General features: G+C 37.4%; 2 protein-coding genes across 2 annotated transcripts; one reads left to right on the top strand and one right to left on the bottom strand.

Annotated features, from left to right (window-relative positions):
* Positions 1-1,038: 1,038 nt before the first annotated feature.
* LOC120530647 (fibrinogen-like protein 1-like protein) lies at positions 1,039-5,321 on the bottom strand. Its single transcript, XM_039755069.1, has 3 exons — positions 5,318-5,321; positions 4,636-4,788; positions 1,039-1,708 (listed from the first exon to the last, which is right to left on the bottom strand). Exons 1-3 carry the CDS (start codon positions 5,319-5,321, stop codon positions 1,086-1,088), a joined length of 780 nt encoding a protein of 259 aa, XP_039611003.1. The 3' UTR covers positions 1,039-1,085.
* A 7,729-nt stretch (positions 5,322-13,050) lies between these two features.
* Positions 13,051-16,951, top strand: LOC120530646 (fibrinogen-like protein 1-like protein). The gene is made up of 4 exons (XM_039755068.1): positions 13,051-13,054; positions 13,302-13,385; positions 14,214-14,246; positions 16,081-16,951. Exons 1-4 carry the CDS (start codon positions 13,051-13,053, stop codon positions 16,707-16,709), a joined length of 750 nt encoding a protein of 249 aa, XP_039611002.1. The 3' UTR covers positions 16,710-16,951.
* Positions 16,952-23,481: the final 6,530 nt, after the last annotated feature.

The following is a 23,481-nucleotide window of genomic DNA, read 5'->3' as shown; positions in this document are numbered from 1 at the left end:
CTTAGAGAATGGGCCTCGGTTATAGTACTGAAGGTAAATTGGATATAGCAGAAGCACTACGTATGTAAGCTGGGGCTAACATTATTAGTTCACTGGTGCTCCTTACTCCTCAGCATGCAACATACAATTGTGTACGAATTAAAAATTCCTGTCATATGTCAATTTTGTGCTTTTCATACTGGCTGATTTTGGCTTTTGTTGATGGTCATTGCAAAAAGCATTGTTACAGGACACTGTATTATTTGAATCAAAACAGGTCATTAGTAGAAATAACACAAATTTTTGACATAAACCTAATTTCACCCTGTAGCACATCCGTCAAAAATGGTACCTTCAATCACATTTGAATGTAACACTGAATCCACTGTTTGTATATGTACAGTATGTGTGCATATACAGTATATATATATATATATATATATATTATATGCACACACACACACATATATATATATGTATAGATACACACATGCTTACACACATACTTACATAATGCACAGTACACAGACATTGTATATATTCATTTTTATGTTTGTTATTAAATATGCTATATATATTGCATTCTATATATATTTTATTTTTGCATTGTATTTTTGTCAGCTGTTCTAAGGACACATGCAAGTAAGAATTTCATTGCTCTATGCAGAGTACACATAATAACAAACTTGAACTTGATATATTCTGAGATGGTGCACTTTTGTGTTGGAGTGGGATTACAAAATGGAGACCAACAGAAATCACCTGCTTTGTGAACATCATCGGCAGATTTGGTATTGGTGGTCATATGTAAGAAAAGGATGAAGTGAATTGAGGTGGGTCTAAATGCTAAGCTAGGGTTCACTTTCAGGACTAGCTATATAATGCATTTCTTTGCACCACAACAAACACAAACAGTACCAGATGATTAAATGATTTATTTCAAAATGTATCTTCCAAAGAGCCTATAATGAAGTAATTTATTATTGTTTTCATGATTTAGAAACAATGAAGAAGCAATGTTTAAATCCTAATGTTTTCAATACGTAAAGAGCTAGTAAATTTATACTTGACAAAAAAGCATTGTCATAAAATATAAGGTGGCTCCTTTACTGACAGATCTCAGAAGGTCTGATCATTATTAGTGAGGCTTGACAGTTTCCATGACAGAGGGTGGACCAATAAATGTAGCCCTTTCCATTCAGCTGCACCGTCAAGCAATTGTCATACCACCAGCCGCCATGATATGAGGAGGCACAGTTACCACTGTTACGATCTTGGTCTTTGTCCTTAGTGGAGAACTTCATATTGTCATGAATTGTACTTCCTTCAATCATATAATCAGGAGCCGTTCCAGAGTACTGTCCAAGTCGCAGTGCATAGCCTCTTGACTCCTCATCCAAACTGAAAGTGTCATAGTCGGCATACCTGACATCAGTCTTTGTGACATTAAGTACAATTCGTGCCTTGTATGCGCGCTGGGTTGTTAGTTTTTGGATGTATTCATTTCCCAGCCAGTGATCTCCCTCAATATTGCCAAACCCATACTTATAAGTAGTCCAGGATTCCCTCCACTCAATCTCTGAAGAAATGGAGTTTTTCTGGATCACTGTCCACTTCTGATTGTCCATAGTTATACAGTAGACCACCAGGGGACGTGAATTCCTAGGCTGGATTACATAAACCCCGTCAGGGTAACTGGGAGGAAAGGCACCACAATCGCAAGGGTAAACTGTAAAGAAAGTTGTGAAAATACCTTCAGTTTTGTCCTCAAATGATTAGTCTGCCATGCACATCATAACATTCTTATGCTGTATCATCCAATGCAGGACATAAGGAGGTCAGAGCATACCTTGGTCACATTAGGTGCAAGGCAGAAAACAGCCCTGGACAGGACACCAGTCTATCACAGGAACCAGACAAGCACACTCAAACCAGGTTAGTATGGAATTGCTACTCAACCTAACATGAATGTCTTTTTGGATGTGGGATGGAAATCAGAGCACCTAAAGGAAAATCAACCCACAAATAGGAAGAATGTGCAGACTCCACATGGACAATCACCAAGAAATTTGAACCCAGCATACTAGGTCCATTGAGGTAGTCTGTCACCCACTGCACCACCATGCCACCCTCTATTTTACATTAACACAAGGAATTAAAGAAAGAACACAGAGGGGAAATAATAATGCTAGGCATTGGTTCTAGATGCAACTACATATGCACACCACATTCAAGCTCTTCACTGTCTCTTGGTCATTTTCTAGGTTTTGGTTTGTGGACTTATACAAACACAGAGGAGGTATGCAAGCAAAGGACACCCAGTTGCTAATAACATTACTTCAAGATCATTTTGGAAAAACAAGATAAACAGGTAGAAGATGTAGGAAAACTGTCAAAACATAAATAAAGAAAAGCATGAAGACTGAAGTATATTCAGATAAAACGGCCAACATATAAATGAAACAACATAAAAGCAAAAACCCACAGAAGACAAGAATGGAGTAAAAAACACAAGAAATAGTACAAAATAACTGAAAGACACCTAGTTAAGAGGCAATTTAAGAGCATGCATTAATAGAAGAACAATTTGGATTGAAGCAGGTCGCAGGTAATGACAGAATAACTACCTTGCTTTGCATGCATGTATTCACATATTACATGTAAAATCTGGAAAATAGCAGTCTAGGTCCTCAGCCATGTTTCTCCAGAAATTAGGACCTGTAGTCAAGACTGCCAAAATATGGATGTTCCCATTCTGAAATTAAGCACCAAGCAAGGAATACTTTCTTTAAGTTCAGAATGAGTTGACTTTGCACAGCTGCATTTTCTGTCCACAGTAATTGCAACCAGAAATTGAAATGTCAATGTATGCTTCTAATTTTGATCTGTTAGATAAAAAACAACTAGATGTGCGGAGTATGTGGAATAACCAACTTTAATAAAAAGATATAAACCAACGAATAAAAAAGATTTAATGAGTCCCGACAATAGAAAATGATTATTCTTTTTAGAAAATTGATTGTGCCCTAAAGTCCTGTGACAATCAAAAAGTTTTGATGTGGATTATTTTAAGATACAGTCATTCTGAATTATGTTTCACTAGTCATGGTCCCTGTTGAAGACTGGTAACAGAATAATTTAAAAATATTTGCAATCTCTCGCTTTTTCAGCACCTTTCATCTGTATTTGTGAGTGTCTGGACCTCTTATCTCTGGCATCTTCCTGTAAAGCCTGCTTCTCAGTCTCTTTCATTATGTTCGAGGCTCCTTTCTTACCTTCTGCCTGGTTTCATACTTTCTCTCTTTGAAGGTTAAACTCTAAGTGTGGGTCTTTACTCCTCCTTATGCATCTCACACTCGCACTTCCTCTTTCTTCACAGCACCAAAGCCAAACTGACCATTCAGATTGCTCTGAGGGACTGGAAATGCAGATCTTTACATTTAATTATATAGTATATAAGATGTTGATTTGGAGAAAGACTTTAAAGCATTTTTGTTATCCTAGCCACTTTACATTGATGTTTACCTTGAAAGCTGTAGTGAAGCAGATACATTATAGTTTTAAAGGAAAAATCCATCCAAGATTATAATATATTATCTATTACTTATCCCAAATTGTAGTGATGGCCAAGAAAAAAATTAATTCCATGTTTATATGGAAAATGTATCACAAGTATCAAAATTCATGACAGAGTGGACTTAAATGGGGACCAATGCTGAAAAACAGCAAGCAATATGAAAAAAAAATCTCAAAATACTCATGTTGCATAATCGAAGTATCAGGAATCAAGTTGTTTGCTCAAAAGTTCTCAAAAGACATTGATCTTGGCTAAAATATTGCTAAATAAATCAATTATGGAAAGTGCTCATGCAAGAAACACAATTCAAAAGGAATCAAGCCTTTGAACTGCCTCTGCCCTCATTTGCTAGTTAGGACTTCCTGTTTTTTTTTTTTGTCATCAGTAACCTGTAAACCTGCATCGATTAAGTGAACATGTGCACGTTGAAGCACCTCAGATATTCACAGAAGGTTTAACTTGAAATCTCTGATTGTACACTTCTCTTAGTCTTCATACAGCAATGTTGTTATATGAAGTGCAATGGTGGCCAATGAATGGAGAATGGAGGCTTCATTACCAATGGATGAGGAGGTATGGCAGGTGTTCATTATAAAACTTCAGTCATGTTTGAATGCACTTCTCTGTTATGCATAAGAGTATTTTTCTAGGAAGTGGTTTATTTTACAGTATTTTAATCAAAATACAAGTGTTAAGAACTTTGTGAGATTACAATTGGATTCTAGTAATTTGTAATGAGTAATCTGAGTTTTTTCTTTGATATTTACACATTTTTTGCAGTTTTTCAAGCTAAATATCCATTTAATTTCATCATATCAGGAATTTTGTGATCTCTGGACTCTATGTAAACAAGATTACAAGTTTTTCTTAGCTATTACCACAAACAATGTAGGGCAAGTAACAAGTAAACTTTAAGAAATCATTTTTGGGTAGAGTATATAAGACGAAAATGTAATTTTGCTTTTCTTGTGCTTACTTATCTGTATAACTAGATACACTGCTTAAAACATAAGATGTCATCATCAGGACTGGTAAAATGAGCCAAAGAAATATGCTGGTCATCAAGGGAAAAAGCTTACCAGTTCTGCTTCTTCCAATGCGCAGATTGTGAATCTTGATAGCATCATCATGCAGAAGATTGGCATTTGCTACGTTGACTTGCAGAGCTTCTGATTCTGTGTTATGGGCCACTGTTGTCAGAAAAAGGACAGCCAGTATATTTATCACAGCGTCTAGGGAAACAAAGCATTTCATTCAAAGGTGGGCAACAGAGAAACAATCACATTTCAATTTCCTGAAAGATAACCCCATATGTTTGCAATGTGTGATGCCCAGAAATTCTTGAATGTGCCCGATATTATAGCACTTCACCCCATTACAAACAGCTTCATTTACTACTTGTCCCATTACTGCATTGATTAAAATTAATTTGCCCTAATTACATTTCAGTCAGTTTGAGTCCTTAAGTGATTTGCCAATGCTGCCATGGGCAATGTATATTTATGAAGGACATTATCCATTGCCCACGGAAAACAGATGCTTTGCATGATTGAAACAGTGTACGCAATCTTTACCGTCCAACTCTAACTGGCATAGTCTGATCTGTCTTCTTTGAATGTTATGTTATAAATGTCCTCTTCTCAACCTCTTAATTTCAGATTCATAGACTTATGATCTCTCTTTCCAATTACACAAGCTAAACTGAACAAACAATACCTTAAAGAAGACTACAAATTAAGTCAAATGTTAAATTTGACATACCCATCTCTGCTCAGCTGTAGAGCTTCTCTTATGATCAGCGCATTTGGCCTGGTTATATAGAGAGCTCAGAAACACTCCTTCCATTATCATAAATTGGTTGGCCTCAGTTCAGACATCAGCCCTTTGAATCAACAGATCTTATCATATAATTATGAACTTTACGAGGGGCAGAACATGTAAAAAACAAATATTAACAATTTAGTGTATTACTTTGAAGATATGGAAAAAGCATTACGACATTTTCCCTTGACATGTGTTGCGGGAGGTGCTGCAGGAAAATTGGGTAAAAAGGCTGCTCTTGCTTGTTATTCTTTTCCTATATGAATGCAGTGAGAGCTATGGATGGATTAGATAGATAGATAGATAGATAGATAGATAGATAGATAGATAGATAGATAGATAGATAGATAGATAGATAGATAGATAGATAGATAGATATTTTATTTCTCTCCAGGGGGAAATTTAGCTTTTTACAGAAGCTGTTTAAATAAATGAATACATGTATAGATAGATAAGTAAATAAGTGAATAAATACATACATACATACATACATACATACATACATACATACATACATACATACATACATACATACATAAAACCACACTTTGGTCTGAACACACATCAGAGAATACTTGCTGTTAATTTGAATTTGTTCATTGTAGTTATCGGACTTCATTTGTGGTGTGTCTTGTTGCCATTCCTGTTTCTGGTTTTCAGTTGGGGGGTTTAGTGGCATGGGTGTCCTCTTTGCCTCATGTGATTATGACCTTCAGCATCTGCTGCTGAGTGAGAAGCACTCTTGGAAAAGAGTGGATTGCACTCTCCAAGTGAGGGGGAAACAACTGCCCTTGGTGAAGGAGTTCAAGTATCTTGAGGTCCTGTTCACGAGTAGTGGAAAATTGTAATGCGAGATCGACATGCAGATTTGGGCAGTGGCAGCTGTTCTGCAGGTGCTATACCGGTCTGTAGTGGTGAAGAAGGAGGCGAGATTAAAGACAAAATGATCTGTTAACCAATCGATCTATATCTACAGTATGATTAATATGAGCTGTGCATAATGATCAAAAGAATGCAATCACAAGAACAAATGACAGAAAGGAGGTTATCCTTGTAGTGTGGCTGGGCTTACACTCCATGGCAGCGTGAAAAGCTCATGCTGCATTCACATGCTCTTGGACTATTCACAGCTCTAAGCTGTGATGTTTTCATCTTTCCACTTTACTCTGTTCAGATGGGTTTCCCGTTGGACTATTCAGAGAAACACAAGATCACTGCTGATTTGTTACTTGGTCTGCAAAAAAAAATAAATTGAAAGATAAATGGCATTTTACATGGAAATAAAGTGCAAAATAAATATATCAGGTTGCTCCAAATTCAGTTCAATCAAAAAATGTAATTTCTGGCAGACCAGGTTGTATGTTTTATTAAACATAATTAATTAAGGTAATTAAGGTCAGTGCTACTTCACAACTTAGATCATTTTAGTAGCTTTGTTTTGTCAGAATTGTACAACTTATAGCTCTGAATTCATAGGGCGTTCACATGGAAATTGCAAATTTTGAAACTCTTATTTATCCTCTGTCTGAAAGTATGTGAAGACAGCAGCAGCAATGCAGAAGAACTTTAGAGTAGAGTTGCTGCTTCTCTGGATCAAGGGCAGCCAGTTGAGGTGGTTTGGACATGTCGTAAGGATGCATGCTGGGCAGCTTAACCTGGAGCTGCACGAAGCACATCCCACTGGGCAGACACCCTATGGAAGGCCTCTGAAAGAATTACATGTGGGCTGAATTGGGAACACCTAGGAATTCCCCAGAGAGTGCTGGAATCTGTAGCTGTAGACAGAGAAGTTTGAACAAACTTTCTTGACTTGCTGCCTCTGTGACCATCACCATGAAGAGCAACTAAGAGGAGATAAGATGAGATGAGCAAGTAAGCATATCAACAAAGCAACATAGCAGCAAAGAGACACAATGTGTCGATTTTACAACAGTGTGTGTTTGTTTGCTGTAAAGTGTTTAGGGTTAGATGGAATGGGGTTTCTGGAATAAACGCTTCTCTGAGACAAATTGCACCTGCCCGCTCAATCATTATTTGCAACACATATGTGTTGAAAAGACATAAGGGCATTTGTCTTTGTAATTTTTTATGTCATCCATCTGCACTGATGAAACTGTGACTTTTCCATCAAATGCATAATAATCAAACATCAGAGATCCTTTTGTGTAGTATGAAAAACACAAAACAAAAAATGTTGCCACTTTCCCACTCATGAACAGTCCGAAACAAGTTGAACCCTTTACTCTTGTACATATATCTATGAGGAGTTACTTCTCAATGAAGCAAAAGGAAAAACCATAACCAAAATAAAAATATCACATGGCAAGGATGTCTTTTGTACAGACAGCATTTGCTATATTAACTATGTACTTTACCAATACTCAGAAATAAGGCCCACATTTTCCAATATATATATATATATATATTTTTGTTTTTAATACAATATACACTTTACTGGCTATAATAATCTCACCCGTTGGAAATATGCTGAAAATGTGAAAATGTTTTTTTTCTAGTAAAGGTGGGAGCTGCTTAGCATGAAGTAGCCCCATTCACCATCTGTCCAAATAATACTTTGCTTTAAATCAGCAGCCACGTCAGGTGGTAACAGGATGTCCTGCAAAGGTTGGCACAAACCGACAGAAGAATTAGGCTTGTCATCTATATTGTAGTAACAAAGCAGATGCAAACAGAGAAATATGTGATAAGATAGGATGAACAACATCTGTGCTTCGAAATGTAGTATTAAACATGGGTGTTTATCCTAAGAAACTAGAGAGTGGGAGACTCCTGAGTTTTGGGTACTTATATGGATTATTTGTTCTATTTACTAAGAAACTTCATTTTTATAGTAATAGAGCAAACATTTACTTTTCAGAATCAAAATAAAGTTGCCTGTTGTAAATGACATGACAAGAAAATATGTTGTTTTATTTCAGACCTAACGACTAATGAGAATAAAGAGAATACACCATTATTCTGTTAATGGTATTGCTCTTTTCAGTGTTTTACTAGGTGAATCCATGAAAGATTCAAAACATGATTCTCCCATCTCTCTTTTGACATATATTCATGTGAAAAGTTATGCACACCACATAAAATGCTTTTTTTTTGTTTTAAATTCATGGGAACATATCAAAATTAAATAAAGATCAAACAGTATCTTTAGATAAAGGTAATATGACTGAAAATGAAAATTTGACTTTCCAATAATGAACAGATATGCCATTTCAGTCTGTGGAAAAAGTAAGTCCACCCTTGGCTAAAATAGCTAGTATTGCCCCCTTCAAGTAGATATTTCCTATAACTGTTTAGCAGCCTCTAATATCAGCTGGAAAGAAAGTTTTTCTTATTCTTCCATGTAGAATTCTTTCAGCTTTGTGATGACTGAGGGGAGTCCTGCATGCACAGCCCATTTTTAAATTGCCTTGTCACTTCTTGATGGGATTCAGTTCTAGACTCTGACTTGGCCACTTCATTTCCCTCTGTTTATTTCTTTTCAGATATTCCCTGTTTGATTTACTGGTTAAAGACCACTGTCATTTTGCAAGGTCCAATTTGGAATAAGCTTCGGTCCTTTAAATATTGGTCTCAAACTACTCTCAAGCATCCAGTGGTACAATGAAGAATTCAACAGGATTCTATGATTGTGAGCTGCAGAGCAAAGCAGCAACAAACCGTCAGATTTCCACCACCATGCTTGTTATTTTTCAGATTCTTCACTCAAATGTTGTCTTTTGGTTTTCCCCAAACACATGTTCTGGTATTGTAGCCAAATAACTCAATTTTTGCCAAGTCTGTCTAGTGTGTGCTTGGTATGTGGGTGGGTGTGTGTGTGTGCGCCATGCGGTGGGCTGATGCCCTGCCCAGGGTTTGTTTCCTGCCTTGTGCCCTGTGTTGGCTGAGATTGGCTCCAGCAGACCCCCGCGACCCTGTAGTTAGGATATAGCGGGTTGGATAATGGATGGATCTGTCTAGAAGTCCTGGGCTTTGCCTAGGTGTTTATAGGAAAACTTTTGTCTTGTCCTGATGTTCTTTTTGGACAGGAAAGGTTAAACATCACAAGAAAATAATAAAATGCTAGATCAAAGGCACAATATAAATTAACACAATGTACATAATAAAATAAAACAGCCATTAGACATTAGGAGAAAGGATTTTTGTCTATATCTCTCAAAAACACTGAGGTCTCTAAATGCTCTCTGTTTTTCCTAGTCCCATAGATTCAATTTTGTCCAGAATCTCCTTTTAATTCAGCTCACTTACTATCAGTTGCTATGCTCTTTCTTGATCACTGAGCGAGAAAAGTCAAGATTGGAAGGTCCCAAAAGTTCTGCACTCCATGGTCCTCCTTGGTCATTCATTCCATTGGTCAGTGATTTTTTGTGAGAAATTCTGTAAAATCTGCCCATAAAAAGTTATTTAAAAATATGTCTTTGTGTTACAGTTTATTTTAAAGTAACAAGTGGAATCTACTGTAATAATTCCTTCCATATTTTTAGAAACTTTAATCATGTCCCCACTTAATCTCCTTTTATTTAAGCTATAAATGTCTCCCCTCACAGTACTTCTTTGTTCAAGAATCAGCCTGATTGTTCACCTCTGCCTGCTATTTGTTTGTAACGTGGTAAAGAAAACTGAACACAGTACTCAGTCTAAGTTAGTTGCAGACATTCATGGCTGTCAAAATGTAGTGAACTCGTGATATTTGGGAAAATTGAAACTGTGCTCAGGAAGTCAAGAGAGAGTCATGTAAACCGTCATCCTCAATGATTCTTAAGTCTGACATCCTAAAGGCAATGAGATCCAGCAACAGTGGATGTTGTGTGTGACATGCTTTTTGGTTCAAAGTCTACAGTAGTAGTGTGACACCAGTCTAATTTTGAGTTGGCGAGCATATACTGTAACACTTAACAACTGCCACTATTAAATCTCATTGACTTGAGGATGTCAAGTAGGAATAGCAGGATTACATGGCCAAAACAACCCTACCTACCAACTATAACTCAAAGCAAAAGAATGTACCATTTTAATTATAATTGGAGAAAAATTAATTACTTTTACAAAGTATATATCAAAATATGTTTTAGAATCTGGACAAGATGTACTGATATTGCCAAAATTTACTGCAGCATGCTGAACTATTGATACTTTTAAAGATATTTCAGTTTCTGTACCTCATATTAAATCTGAATACATGGATAGGGGAAGAAGCATTAGATGTGAAAAAAGCCTTCTTACCGATCAGTATTGTAATCATCACAGAAAAACAAAGACTTTGTTCACACCATCCAAGTATGGACAACTGAGCTATTTTATAAACGCTTTTATGTTGATTTACAAATGCATTACTGAAAATATAAATGATGGTAGCTGAAAAGCAGACATCTACCAGCCACCAACATTTCTCAAGATAACAAAACACAACAAGATATGAATTTGAGTGCAGGGCCATCATTAAAGCATTACAGGATCCCGGGCAAAGCAGTGCACTGGGGCCCCTACCTAGACAACCACTCACAGGAATAAAAATGTAAATGGTTGATAAAATTAAGCATATATTTATTGTATTGGTATTTACAACAAAATCAGTGTTTAAACATTAAAAAAAGATTAATACACACAAACGTTTGAAAAATATAACATGAGCTTTGAAAAAACACAAAAATGGTTCAATTGGAGATGGCACAGTATGAAATTACTATGAATTATTTATTATTAATCAAGTCTTCAACACAAACATATGCGTATATTTCTTTGCAGAGAATTGAGTTGAAGTGATGTTAACATATATGCTTTTACGTTATGTAGTGTGTGAGATCTGTACTTATACATCAGGTTGCAGAGGTGACCGTGATACTAAATCAGAGGCAAATGCCAATGTCCACTTGTAACACAATAACAAATATTTATAGTTTAGTATAGTATAGTATTTATTTATTGACAGTAAGTCACAACATACATAGATCAGCATGGAGCCCCTATGCTTGTGGGGCCCCCAGGCAACTGTACAGCGTGACAATGCGTTAAGACTGTTTGAGTGAAGTATTTCTACTGTATAAGCCAGATTTTAAATCTGGGGAACGTAACAAAACACAACTAGCATATTGAAAAAAACTGAAATTTGTGAGCCACTAAAGAGATGATATTATAAAATGCATTGTTTCTTATTTCAAACAAAACAACAAATGTAGTGCCTGTCCCCTAGCTCTATGGGGCATATATTTAATACATAAGAAAGCCTAGTAAACTGCTTTTATATGTCTGCTTAGTGCCATTCAAGTCCACGAGTCTTTAATCCATTTTTAAAATGTCAACTTCTACTTGCATGTTGTCCTCGAAGTAATAATTATTCATCTTTTTACAATGTTATGAGAAAGTATTAAGTTCTACTGAAATAAAGTGTCCCAAACATTGAGGTGCCCTGAGATGGGGGATTTCTACCTGGTGTGACTGAATGTATGCAAATACTTTTAAATTAAAGTCTGCAATGTGCACTTTAATCAAATCTGAGTAGTTTGATTTGTAATTTTAAATCATAAATCTGATTTTCATTTCAATGAATAAGTTTAACAAGTATTTATTTAATTAGCAAAAATAAAAAGAAAGGCAAATTCATCAGAAAGTAAAGAGTACATCAGGATTGTGTGAAGCGTAAAAGGCATTCCAAAACTCTGAAACTGTAACATCTGCTATGTCATCTACAATTAATTTTCTAAATCTGCTTAACCAGAGCAGGGTCACAGGAAAGCTGGAGTCTATCCAAACAAACACTGGGGCCAAGGCAGGGCCAATCCCTTAATTGGACATCAGCCCATTGTAGGTAAAATACGCAAATACACACACATACAAACACATCAAGGGCCGGTGTAGAATTGCCACTCCACCTAACTCACATGTGTCTGGGAGAACACTGGAGGACCCGGTGGAAACCCACATGGGAACGGGCAGAAAATGCAAACTCCATGCAGGAAGTACCTAGAACTTAAATCCCAGTCTCCCTGTTGAGAGGCAGCAAAATACCACTGCCCCACAATGGTGGCAGAGAAAGAAATATAACAAGATGAAATGTGGGACTTTAAAGCGCAGAATTCAGTTGCACTTGCAAATGCTCTTGAGGACACAATTTATAGTAGATACTGTATATGTAGATATGAGAAAGGCAGCATTTTTCATCATTTGTGTGTCCATGGCAATGCTGGATGTTGGGAATATCTTTAGATATGGCTCTTTTATTAAATATACAGTATATTATTAGCTCACCACTCTGAACTGGACAAATGGGTTACAAATTGGATGAATAAAGGGATAGACTCTTATGAAGTATTTACCCTTTTAAAAAGGGATTTTATAAGAGGTTGTAGACACCCCAAAAGTGTTTATATTCCAAAGTGCCACAAAATGCTCTACATCTCTCTACAACTCTGCCATATAGAGATAAATTGGAGTATAAGGTTGAAACACCATAAATCATTCTTCCTGGAACTGTTCATTGATATGACTGTCATAATTTAATCAATGTCAACAAGTGTGTTTGCTGAATCGAACTTTTGCAGCAGATGCCAAGATAAACTCTTAACATGGCACACCTATTGCGTTGACTTGCAGTTGCCTATAAAAGCACCCACGTTCATCAGGACTCAAAAATCTCTTGCTTAAAAGACGACATTGCAATGCGTAAGTTGGTTGTTTAAAAACATGCAGTCTTAATATTTACTGTCTTTTATTCTAAAATATTACAGCAGATTATTTAACAATTTAAATGTTAATATTTATTTTGTATTTTTTTCCTTAATGTTTAAATATTGTTCAGTACTTTTGCTCAAAACTACAGCATAATAAGGCTTTGCATAATATCATAAATTCAGATATTTCACTTCAGGCCAAAAACAGCCTGTGAGAGTTCTTATTGTTCTCTTTGCAGGGTTTCAAGTTCATTTCGTGAGCTGTTTTGCAGTTCTCTTGGGTTTGTCCCAGTTAAGCAGATCTTCTGTGGTTCTCAGCAAAGGTAGGTCTGTCATACAGTAGGTAAACTCGGAGACCAGGTCAATGTCTGGGTGGCTAACAAAGCAGATGTGGAATGGGAGGACTAGTAACAGTTGCAGCATAATTAAGAAATCTGCAACTCTAAAAATCTTCCATTAAAACATTTTCTGTCTGACCAACTGATAGCTTGCAATGTTTAGAGTACAGCAAGAACTCTGCACTGTTCCCAGCTTAGATGTAGCAGTCGTGTAATTTTCATCAATACCTTTCTAAAACATTTGATATATTCCTAATATATTTTGCATTGCAAAACAGAGAAATCACTTCTTCAGTAGAAAAAGTGTTTAACTATTTATTCATTCTAGAATGCAGTGCTGTAAATTGCACTAGTTAATGATTACATTGAATTATTACCTTTGCTATCTGATATACCAAATTATTAGATACACTGTATTTACAGAAAGACAACTTTATGGCAAAAGCTTTAAGATGGCAATTAATGTTGCATTTTTGGTTCAGAGACAACAGAAATATACAATTAGATATCAAATATTAGAGATGAACTTTAAGTTGAACTTTTACAATACAGAGGGTTCCATCCCTATGACAAATGCACCTCACTGTGCATCCTTAATTTAAAATCCTCCCCAGAGTATTTAATAACATATATACCGGCCCAGAGGCAGACATTTGGGGGCCATCAAGAGTCTCTGCAAAACTTTGAAAAGAACTTCATCCTTTGAATATATATGCCTTGTGTGTATCTTTTCAATTCATCTAAAAATTGTGTGCCTGGATTCTCAGACAACACTGCAGAACTCTAATGTGTTTCTAATTATGTTTCCATCAGGACTGCAAGCTGGAATCATTAACACTACCAAAGGTATGTACCTTATTTTATTTCAAAAATATTATTTCCTCAATAAAAGCCTGTGTCACTGGTTTTGTGGTAGCCAGGGCTGTGGATATCACCCAGGAATAAAGAATTATACTGTATTTACAAGTATGAGGACATTAGGGCACCACTGCCCCTTTTTAAGAGAGCTCCTTCCAATGTCAGGACCAGCTGATGGTTTCCCTGGGGTTGCTTACTTTTAATTATATAATTTTTTAACTTCAAGCATACCTCTGCTATTAATTCACTTCATACTTTAACTTGAATATTGCAAAATATAAATAATTAACTTATTTGAAACTGAATTAGTGTTACATTTTTATCTGTATTATTTTGATACATTAAACAAAGTGTAATTAATGTTGCATTGAACACTAAAAAAGTGTTTAGTCCTTCAATCTCCTAGGGGAAGGAGACTGGGATTCAAGCCTAGCAACAGGAATTTGCCAGTTCTCCTCACATCTGTGCAAGTTTAGACTGACAGCAGCGAAACGTTTTGGTATCAATAAAAGTTTTTAATGTTTATTTTTTTTACTTTTTTATTGAATTTCTACAAGCAGGCTTCATATTGCAAGGTTGCAGGATATGCCTAATATTATACTCTCAGCCATTAGTATTTTGAACCCCTATTTTTGACAAGTTGTAATTTAAGTGGCTTAGGTATGTTTGACTCCTTTTTGAGCATAATGCTCTGTTTTTAGATAGCATTATCAGTTTTCCTGAAATATTATTGTGGAAAATCAGAAAATGGAAAAGTCAATACCTTCCAGACTGACATGTAGGAGAAATTGTTAATGCAAGTTGACCACTTCAGGTTTTGATTCTTGCCCTGATCGCTGATTTCTCCAAATATCTCCAGTTTCTCAAAGATGGGCCATTTAGGACTAAAATGTTTGAGTGAGTGTGGGTGCAGGCATACTGTAAATGTGCCATCAGTGAAGTAGTATTCTGTCTTGGGTGGATCCATAGAAAGAGAGATCTCTGTAACTCAAGAGAAAAAAATAATAAATTGAACTCCTCATACAGCATTGCAGAAAACTCCTCAAAGATGCCTTAAGGATACAGGAGAAATACAAAACACATGGGCAGAACCCAAATGCAAAAAGGAACAATCACAAGCTCTGCAGAGACTCTGACTACAGTTTAGTTCTTAAAAATAAAAAATCTGAAATCTTTAATCATACAAGGTAGTTCACATTCTGAAAAAGAATATCTGACAGCTGTCACTCGTTCACTTTGGCAGATGTTACACCATCCCATTGTAGATGCCAAAGACACGGTGCAGAAAATGTGGTCATATAGCTTATGTACTACTGAAAAAGCATATAACCCTGCACTGGTGTCCACAAGAGGTCGTTATTGATAAGTGACAAAACCAAACAAGACAAAGAAAATCTAAATCAGCTGGAAAAACAGACAGCCTCCTGTGGAGGGAAAAAATCTTAGTAATTGATTTACAGTAAATAAAACTACAGATTTTTAAATATATTTTCCTCTGAGTTCTTCTGATGCCAGCTCAGGTCTGCCACAATCTTGTTGAAACCACATTACAGTGTCATTTAGCAGCACTTTCTGCTCACGTCCAATGAATACAATTTATACCCATGCATTAAAAAAGCTCCATGTGTAGCTTCTTATACATCAGTTACTATTTTTATCTATGGCCTTTACCTCAAGCACGGAGTAAAATCAGAATTAAGTATGTTAGTATATTCAATGTTCATGTGAAAGGCAATAAATACTCAAAAACAAAAATGGACAATATACTGTAAACTTTAGCTGAAAGTTACTTCTCCTATCATTGTTTATCTCCTTTCTCTAGTCTACAGAGACTGCAGCCAGCTGCCCAGCAACAGTCCAAGTGGTCTGTATATTATTCAGCCTAAAGATACCCACCCTTTAATGGTGTATTGTGAAATGAACACAACTGGTGGTGGCTGGACTGTCATCCAGAGGAACAGAGGTTCTGGTGAGCTGACCTGGGATGAATCCTGGACAACCTACAAGTATGGCTTTGGGGACATTCTGCAGGACCACTGGTTGGGGATGGAGTACATCCACAAAATAGCATCACAGACAATCTATGAAATTCGTTTTGTTATTTATGATGCATCAAACAATATGAAGTATGCCGATTATAATATGTTCTTAGTGGATAATGAAAAAAATGGCTATAAACTGAGATTGGGCAGCTACTTCGGGACTGCAGGAGATGGCATGACTGTACCAGAAGCCAACAAGCTGCATGACAATAGAAAGTTCTCCACCAAGGATAAGGATCAGGACAATACTAGTGGCAACTGTGCAAGTGGTTATGGGGGCTGGTGGTATGATGCATGCTTTGCCTCAAATTTAAATGTAAAGAGTGGCCTGACCTGGCACAATCTCTGCACAAAATGCATGGGGTCTATCATCCTGATTCGGCCATCCAGTATATGCAGAGGTGCTTAAAGAGAAATGTAGTGGAGTGGTTAGAAGCTCCTAAAGAGGCTGAAAGTAAACACTCGCCAAAAATTTACCTCCGATTGTTAGAATAACTGATCCATATGCTTTTACCTTTTTAATGTCAGCTCTACAGTTAGGCTGCAGGCACTCTCATGTGTTTACCAGATTTGTACCATATTCAATTTTTGCTTAACATTTGTCACTTTGAATTAATTAATCTTCTTGGGTGTCCCTCCATTTATCTGGGAAATGGAATGCGAGTCTTTTTGTGAAATCTAGTAAAAATAAAGTTTGACGTTTATGGTAGAAAAGTGTTTCTCTTTGTTTCTTCTTGACTGTTTTTTACAGACTGAAAGTGCACGTTTGCAGTTCCAAAGGGGTGCTGCCTCCCTTGCTGTTAGAACACTGATGGCCGTCACAACTGTAGGCGCTGCGCATGAAAAAAAAGTAAAAATAAAAAATAACCACTATAGTCAGATTTTATGTGATAAAAAACTTTATATAATAAGAATTCTGACCAATCTGTGCAATGGAAATGAACTCCCCCATATACAATCAGGTGTGCAGTCCAACAAAAAACAATCTATGCTAATAACACATGAGACAAAACACAGAGAAATTGGCATTTTGCACAAATTAAAGTTGAAGAAAAGATCAGAGAGCATCTTAAGTGCTTGCCAATGCTTTCTTTTATATTTTAAAGCAAGGGGTCCCCAAGTCATAAAGAAGCTCTAGCTAATGCCAGCATGCCTCAGGGTCAAGGCACGAACAATCACTGGGTAGGGTGCTAGCCCATCACAGGGTAAATACACACACACACACACACTCACTCATATCAGAGGCCAGTTTAGCACACCAATCCACCTAAATTGCATATCATTACAGTGCGGGGGAAAACCAGAGCACCCAGACAAAAGACATGCGGGCATGGAGAGAACTAGTAAACGCCATATATGGAGAACACAGGCATGGACACTAAAGCAGCATTGGCATGAATTTACTGCATTAAGGCTATGCCACATTAGACAACTTTCCCAGAGATTCTCAGTCTTAGCCTTCTTTTACATAATCTTAGCCATTTGGTGGCAAGCTCCCTTGAGTACTGATTGTCTAATGTGACATACGTAATGATTGAAGAAAACTATTCTGAAACTGGCTAGGGTAAAATCAAACAGATCTGATTGGTCTTTGGTCTATTGGTGAGCTCTTTCATGCAAGAGATGATACCCAATGAGCATTAATTCAGAAGTACAATGCATAGAACAAAGCAATGAAGGAGGGGGAAAACATGTGTTTATAACCTCACAAATATAAGATAAGCTTGTCTGCCTAATGTCTCATGTTGTGTATACTTAAACAGAATTGAAAAAGGAAAAATGGGCAAAACTGTAGCTGAACGCACCTGTGATGGTGCAGGTCTGCTCCTTGGTCCTTGCTCCTTCTTCTATAACGGGAGATTCTTGAACCAGACACCTTTGATAACACAACTGGATTAGCTGAGCTGATAATGACAAAACATACCAAGCAAGGGAATGGTGAAAAGTGCAAGTGCTTTTATTATTAAAAAAAAAAACAGAAATTCAAATAGTGTCCAAAAAGTGCAGTGCTCAAAAAATTTCAATAAATAAACAATCCATAAAATGAGTGTATAGTGGAGGTTAAAATCCAATAAATAAGTACTCCATTGAAGCAAGGTTAAAATGCAGGCAAAAGTCTCATCCTTTGGTGCTTCCCTTTTAAAACCGATGCCTCTCTGGCTTACCCTATTCAGACCTTGCAGCATGATGAGACGTCCACTAACAGGCACAGACATCCTTCAAAACTGTCCCCACTGCCCAGTCCACGGCATCCCACGGGAAGCCAATCAGATCCTGTTTCCACGCCCACCACTACTAATCCAGACTCCACCCACTAAACGCACGCCATCCTCCCATCGCTGCCAATCACTAGCACCACCCGACAAGAGGTTACTCCTGAGCATTAACAATCACTTCTGCTCCTGGCTGCTCAGCAGGAATGATCCTCATGCCCCACTCCTGAGTGCCGGCCACACCCTACCTCCTGGGGCACCACTTCCATCCGCCTGTTTCTCTCTAAGCATTGGCTCACTGCTGCTCCTGCCTTTCTCTCCGTTCTTTAATCTCCACTCTTTTTTGTTCTGTTTCTCTTTTTTACATTCCCCTTTATAGGCTGGGGAGCCTATGCAAATGTAATCATCTGATGATAAGGCAATCAGGCTGCCTGAACATGCCAGAAAGTCAACACACAGATGGCTGACCACCTCGCACCAACCTGGAAACAGGGCATCTTCCCGGCAAATCGCTCACACCTGCTCCCTCTTCCCAGTGTGAGCGCGTTCATTATTTATTTATTACCGTATTAAATGCTATTTAAATTAGCATTATAAAATCAGGTGCGCGTCATACACGAGGACTTCTTCTGCTTGGGTTCGCTCGCTCGCTCTCTCTCTCGCTCGCGCACTCATGCTCTCTCTCTCTCTCATTCGCACACTCGTGCTCTCTCTCGTTCGCTTGCTCGCGCACTCATGCTCTCTCTCTCTCTCGCTTGCTTGCACTCTCGCACTCTCTCTCGATTGCGCTCTCTCTCTCTAAATGTTTCCTATACAATCACAACGTGCGTCGTACACGGGGCAAAACGATTTTCGCAATTTTCTTTGTAAAAATTAGGCTGCGTGTCTTACACGAGGGCGCGTGGTACACGGGTAAAAATGGTAATTAAAATGGCCACTCTTTTCGAGCCACAGACCCACTATACCACAGTGCCACAGCTATTAACCCTTCACATAGTAGCGGTGCAGTACTGGTTCTGTCAGGAAGCATGGGAACTGTGGACCTCATAAACAAAACAAAAGCCCATCTGTTTGATGTCTTGTGTCTTACATACCATAACAGAATGGAAAAATAAATTAAAAGGCAGAGCTTGCTGCTGAACCCGCTGTAGCTGTTAACACTTTGTACAGGGGCGGCTCCTTCGGACAGCACAATATTGGCTGTCAGAAAAAGTGGCGAGCACAACTGTGCTGGAACATCGGTGCTCAGTCAGTAAATGTGGCATAGGCTACAATTTCCAGTTCCGTAATCTGACAGGGTGCAGCGACAACATCAGCAAATCTGACATCACAGATGACAAAAAAATCACATAAAATCTAAATCTAAAGCCAATGTCACATGTCATCAGTAGAAAATGCCACTTCACACTTATTTGACTCCCATCTTCCTTCATTTCAGTACTTACATTGTATGTAATACAACTAAAATGAGCAAAAGCTGGAAAATAAATTAGAAAAGTAATATCTAATTCCAAAATAGTTTTAAAAACTAACTAATTGAGCATTCAAGGCATGTGAGAGAAAAATAAACAGATCCTTAGTAATGGACCAGGAGATGAAAGTTTTAAGCAAAACATCCCAAGGTCAAACTGGACAAATGAGACCAAAAACAGAAAAACCAATATGTTAGCCAAAAATCATAAACAAAAACACTAGCATGAATCTGCACTAAGAACCTTCAAAAACAATGAGAGCTTCTGTGTTTTGCAAAGGGCATCAATTTTTTTGTCATAGTCTTTCATTTCTGATGCATTCTGCATATCATTATTTTCTTTTAGGATTTATTTACTGTAGTTGCTATCATGGTAATACCATAATGTCATCATTCTGAGGCTGAGATTTCATCAGAATTATCATTCACACATGATTACCATTGTCATGTTGTGTGATGTCATCAAGTGAACAGCATTTAAGAAGCTGACATGAAATGTTTGGTGTAGAAATGTATGTATAAAATTGTAAAAAAAAAAAACTATTTCAATGCCAGTTGTTTTTTTTTGTCTTGGGATTCTGCTTCTGATGGCAGCAATTTGTGCATTCCAGTTTTTACCTTTACTTGTTTAAAAGACTACTCTTTCCATGCTCCTTATTTAAACTCCCTTTCCTGGTCAGGTTCTCTTGCTCCTTGGGCTGTGAACCTCATTACAGCTTGAATGAAGCATGACTGAAAGTGATTCAAGAGAAGCAGAAAGCTGATCCTGCCTCTGCAAATATTATCAAATAATGTGAGATGGGGTGGCCAGAGAAACATGCCCTTCACCCCACATCTGGGCCATATTGGCCAGAAAGGGAAAACCTGTTGAACAGGAGTCAAAGAATTGTGATTTCCCATTTCATGAAACAAAGAAATCCTCTGTGACCTCTGCAGTGGTCACCAAGGTATTGTCAAGTTAAGGACTAGAGCCTGCCTGTCATTCTGTTGGCCAGCTCTGTCCATATACATCAGTCAGCTGGTGGAGAACTGTGGCATATGTTCACAGCAAAGGACAGAGAAACCTTGCTGATGAGACCGGTGAAAGAGAGACCCTAGCAACAGGATGGTACAGACTTATTCTTTTGGGAGAGGAAGACTTACCTTCTTGTTGTTGATTACTTTTCACACTACATTGAGGGAGCCCACCTTAGTGTTGCCTCAGCCAACACAGAATACCAGAGACAGTTGTGTCCAATAATGGACTGCAGTACATCTGTGCACTCTTCAATTTCAAAGGATTCAGGAAGTCTTAGAAGCAGAAAAAGGAGAATCAACAATGCCAACTACAACCTGTGTAACAGAGCCTGACCCTTACTACAACTACAGCCCTGCCAAGATGTGTGGCTTCTAAAACAGAGTATTCAAGGGACAGTTATAGAACATGCAACACCCAGGTCTTGCATCATAGGCACAGGGGAAGGACTGGTCAGGAAAAACCACGCACACATGTGTACTGTGCACCATCCGCAACCTCAGACACTCCCTCACATACCTGTAGCTGCGCAGGAGTCAACTATCACTGACACACACACACTCACAGTACTGAGGACACAATCAATTACAAACATGCTTATGTGACCAACTATGACAGCTTCAAGTTGAGTGTCACGCCCTTCAGTGTGTCTGAATTTGTAATGCTGCATACATTGTCTGTTGTAAAGGAAGATAAATTGTTGTTGTGGAAAAAAGAAGAAGAAAATGAGAAGAGAAACCATTCTATCGTTATTAGATAGATAGATAGATAGATAGATAGATAGATAGATAGATAGATAGATAGATAGATAGATAGATAGATAGATAGATAGATAGATACTTTATTAATCCCAAGGGGAAATTCACATAGTATACTGATACAAAGAAACAATATTAAAATAGTAAAAAAAAAAAAAAAAATGATGTTAGCATTTATCAGGTTAAGATTTGTTTGATATGAGAAGTGTGTGTTGCCTTGGATTTGTTATGGGAGGAGTTCTTACTTAAAAACGGGAGGTGTTCTATAAGAGGGAATTATTAGCGAGGTGGATTGTAATGGGCATGGACCCTTTTAGGGGTGTACATAATTTTGACAAATAAAGATATTCATTGTATGCACGACTCACTGGCTCGTTATTATTGCGGAACGTAGCACGCTGTACTTGCGAAATATGCCAGTCTGGCTGACAAGCTCATCACATCACTGAATCTGCTCATTTAAAAGTCTTTAAATGACTTCTTATTAATAGCTGATTCTGCAGATTCAGTACGTCTTAATTAACCCGAACATCCTTTTTGATTAACCTTCCTGAGTAGGGTAGCATCGGCAAACAAATTTCTTTATATGCTTTGGGAACTCCTCCTCCTCCTCTATACTTCTCCCTTGTGGGATCCCAAGTTATTCTCGTTGTTCACCAAAGGGTAAGGCTGGGCAATTTGGCCTAAAATCAAAATCTCGATTAATTGAACATTTTAACTTGATTACGATTAATGAGAGATTATTTTATTTATTTTTTTTATTTTTTTGCCCTCATAGTTCACTGACAAGTTTTGTACAGTAAATATGCTTAAATATTACAAGTGAGAGATTTTTGAATGAAGGGTGCATTACTTGATTTTAAAATTATTGAAGGAAACACACTATCTACTATTTGTGATTATTTATTGAACATCAATGTTGAACAACTGAAATTAAAGCACACATTGCCTAAAACGAACAGTCACTTTGTTCTTATAAAAAAAGTAAAAACAAATAACTTGCACTTTTGGAAACAAAATAAATTATTTTCAATGTTTTCTTATTTAAAGTAGAAAATAAGCAGTATGTCTTCTAAATAAAATAACTCTTATATATCCTGTATATAATATTTTAAATAGTGCATTTATTGCATCTTCTGTAAACAAATATTTTAATGTGCAATGTATCAATGCAAACAACAGATTGTTGTAATGAAAATAGAACTCTCTAAAACACTGTTGCATTAGGTGATCTTAGTGATCTTGTCATGTCACTATATGAACATGAATTTACTCTAAGTTCTTACTAAGAAACACGAGCATGTTAACCTTTTCAGGTTTCAGGCAGGACCTGAGGCATGTAACAATGTTTCCGCCCGAACTGAAAACCCGCTCTGATGGGGAGCTAGTAGCTGGTATGCAGAGATACTTTTTTGCCACCTTACTTAGAGTGGGAAAGTGTACATGATGCTTCCTCCACCAGTCCAGTGGATTTGCCTCACTATCCAACATGGGGGACACCAAATAGGTGCTCATCTCTGCATCGTTGTCTGTCGTAATGGCTGAAAGTTTTTCTTCCGTGAAGTCCCATTCATAAGCATACATTTCAGACCTTGCGCAATCATATCTGCCGTGTGATTGGCTGGAAAAAATGCCGTCTCAAGGCATCTCTGGCGTAGCTTCCAATCGTCGTCAATGTAGTGCAAAGAAAGGCTCAAGAATGGGTCCATCGTCCTACTTGACCA

This window comes from Polypterus senegalus, chromosome 6 (genome assembly GCF_016835505.1).
Source record: "Polypterus senegalus isolate Bchr_013 chromosome 6, ASM1683550v1, whole genome shotgun sequence".
Taxonomy (NCBI): Eukaryota; Metazoa; Chordata; class Cladistia; order Polypteriformes; family Polypteridae; genus Polypterus; species Polypterus senegalus.
Note: the sequence above shows the minus strand (reverse complement) of the source record. Positions and strands in the feature narration are given on the sequence as shown.

Coding starts and splice junctions, on each gene's coding strand:
- LOC120530646 (XM_039755068.1), top strand. Junction 13,386..14,213: donor TTCTGTGGTTCTCAGCAAAG/GTAGGTCTGTCA, acceptor TGTTTCCATCAG/GACTGCAAGCTGGAATCATT. Junction 14,247..16,080: donor AATCATTAACACTACCAAAG/GTATGTACCTTA, acceptor TCCTTTCTCTAG/TCTACAGAGACTGCAGCCAG.
- LOC120530647 (XM_039755069.1), bottom strand. Junction 1,709..4,635: donor CATTGGAAGAAGCAGAACTG/GTAAGCTTTTTC, acceptor CTTTCTTTACAG/TTTACCCTTGCGATTGTGGT.